Here is a 2,380-nt window from a genome sequence, read left to right on the forward strand (position 1 = left end):
CTGTGCTCCCCCCTCCCATACCCCCTACACCAGCACTACGGCTTCCTGTGCCCCCATAATCCCTTGGCCAACCTAGTGAGACCCCCCTGCCCCATCATATACACCCTGCCTGGCACTGTGGTCCCTTGTGCCCCCCATAAGTCCCCCACCCCTATACACCCTGCCCCAGCACCATAATCTGCTTTGCCCTCCATAATCCCTCTGCCAGCTTGGTGAGAGAGCCCCCCTGACCCCCAAATACACTGCCTTAGCACCATGCCCCAGTGCCCCCCATAACCTCCCTGCCAGCCTGGCAAGATCCCTGTGCCCCCCAATATACACCCTGTCTTGGCACCATGGACCCCTATGCTCCCCATAACTCCTTGCCAGCCTGGCAGGATCCCTGTGTCCCTCCACCCGGCCCACATGTACCCTGCCCAGGCACTGGTCTTCTGTGACCCCCATAACCCCCGTCAGCCTGATGAGACCCCTGCTGCAGTGCTTCCCATACCCCCTGCCCCCCCAACACACAGAACCCAGGTGCCCAGAGCTTCCCCCCACCCCAGCACAGAACCCAGGTGTCTGCTCCCCCGCCGCCCCCTTGCACAACACACACAACCCAGAGCCTGGTGAACCCCCCCCCGCCCCATACACCCTACCCTGGCATCACGGCCCCCTGTGGCCCCCTCACAAGCCTCCTGCCAGCCCGGTGAGACCCCCCCCTTTCCCCCCCAACAAGAGAACCCAGGTGTCCTTCTCCCCCCATAACAGAAAACCCAGGTTTTTTGTTGTCCCCACCAAACAGAGAACCCAGGTGTCTGGGAACACCCCTCCCAGCTGCCAACACAGAGCACCCAGCCTGGTGGGACCCTGTATGCACCCCTGGCTGGGTCCCATAGCCCTTGCCAGCCTGGGAAGCCCCCAAGGCTGCTCCCCCACACACACTACCTTGCCACTTGGGCCCTCCCTGGAGCGCCCCTCCAGGGGCCAGAAACCACCCGCTCTCAGCCCTGTCTGGCTTCTCTTTGCACCCCTGTAATGGGGGGGGTCTGCCTCTCACTCCCCTCTGCTTCTGCCTCCCCAGACCTTCTTCCAATGGAAGTGGAGGAGCAGAGCCGGCCCCGCCGTGCCCCACTGCAGCCTGTGGTGCAGCTGAAAGCCCGCAGGCGCCCGGACAAGGTAAGGACCCCCCCCAAACCCCTGTTTCGGGGGGTCATAATCTCCCCCGCTATGGATCTGCTCAGCCTGGGTCACTTGGATCCCACCACTATCACCATATGCTCCTGGGCCTGTGGGGTGGAAGAGTGGAGGGGGAAGCTCCCCCAAGCCCTGATGCTGTTCCCGCAGGACATGCTGCCCATTGGCGCCTTCCCCGCCTTCCCCAATGGCTGGAATGGGAAGCAGAAGTCTACAGATGGTGTCCACCGGCTCCGTGTCGACTTCAAGGTGAGAAGGGGATGGGGGGGCTTTCCTAGCAGTGGGGACATTCAGGGCCCAATCCCTGCCCTGTGGTTGGGGGGGATGCCTGGCATTTTTGAAGCCCGGTCCCCACGGCCGGGGGAATGGTCGGTGCCTCCAGGACTCGATCCCTATGGCTGGGGGGACGTCCAGGGCTCAGTGCCTGTGGCCGTGGGGATGCCCGGTGTTTCCGGGACCCCGTACCTGCAGCTGTGGGGATGCCCGGCACTTTTGGTGCCTGTGGGGATCACCTGGCACCCAGCGCGGGTGGTCCAAAGTCTCCATTTAGCATGGGGAGGCTGCTCCAGAGGGTTTATGGAGAACCCCCCCAGCCCAGGGCTCTCCTGCTCCCCCCCTTTGCAGGACAGGTCCCTATATCCAGTCTGGACCTAAGTTCAACAGCCCCTAGGAAATGGGGGTGTTCAGCCCCCCCCATAACTGCCTGAGGCTGCCATGGGGGGCTGAGAACTGCCCCCATACAGATGTGGGGGAACATTGCCCAGTACCGGCCTCCCCATTACCTTCAACCTCCTTTGTGAGGATATCCTGAACTGGGAGATGAGCCGGGGGGGGTGGTTGACATTGTGTGTTTTGCCCCTGTGCTGAGTGGGGAGCCAGGGGCCAGCCAGGTGCTGATGAGATACTCCTCCCCCCCCACAGGAGGACTGCGACCTGGAGAACGTGTGGCTCATGGGCGGCCTCAGCATCCTGACCTCCGTGCCCGTCACCACCCAGCTTGTCTGCCTGCTCTGTGCCAGCAAGGGCTTCCATGAGGTGCGCGCTGACGCCTGGCCTCTTTGGGAGGGGGAGCAGGGTGGCTGGGAGCCTGGATCATTGGGTCCTTTTCAGCTCTGGGGGGGGAAGGAGGGTGGGCTGGGAGAGCAGGGAGCCCAGGTGCCTGGTTTTGCTGGGAGGGCAGCGGGGGTAGCAGTTAGAGCAAGGG

General features: G+C 63.4%; 1 protein-coding gene across 1 annotated transcript in view; it reads left to right on the forward strand.

The window, feature by feature from the left end:
- The window catches only part of KMT2B (lysine methyltransferase 2B), a gene marked incomplete at its 5' end in the record, with an annotated part of 22,955 nt that overhangs the window by 5,257 nt on the left and 15,318 nt on the right, over nucleotides 1–2,380 (forward strand). Inside the window, 4 exon segments of the mRNA XM_025192372.1 lie at nucleotides 674–688; nucleotides 1,064–1,158; nucleotides 1,327–1,425; nucleotides 2,098–2,211. Of these exon segments, the coding sequence (XP_025048157.1) occupies nucleotides 674–688; nucleotides 1,064–1,158; nucleotides 1,327–1,425; nucleotides 2,098–2,211 (323 nt within the window).

Source organism: Alligator sinensis, unplaced genomic scaffold, assembly GCF_000455745.1.
Source record: "Alligator sinensis unplaced genomic scaffold, ASM45574v1 scaffold113_1, whole genome shotgun sequence".
NCBI lineage: Eukaryota > Metazoa > Chordata > Crocodylia > Alligatoridae > Alligator > Alligator sinensis.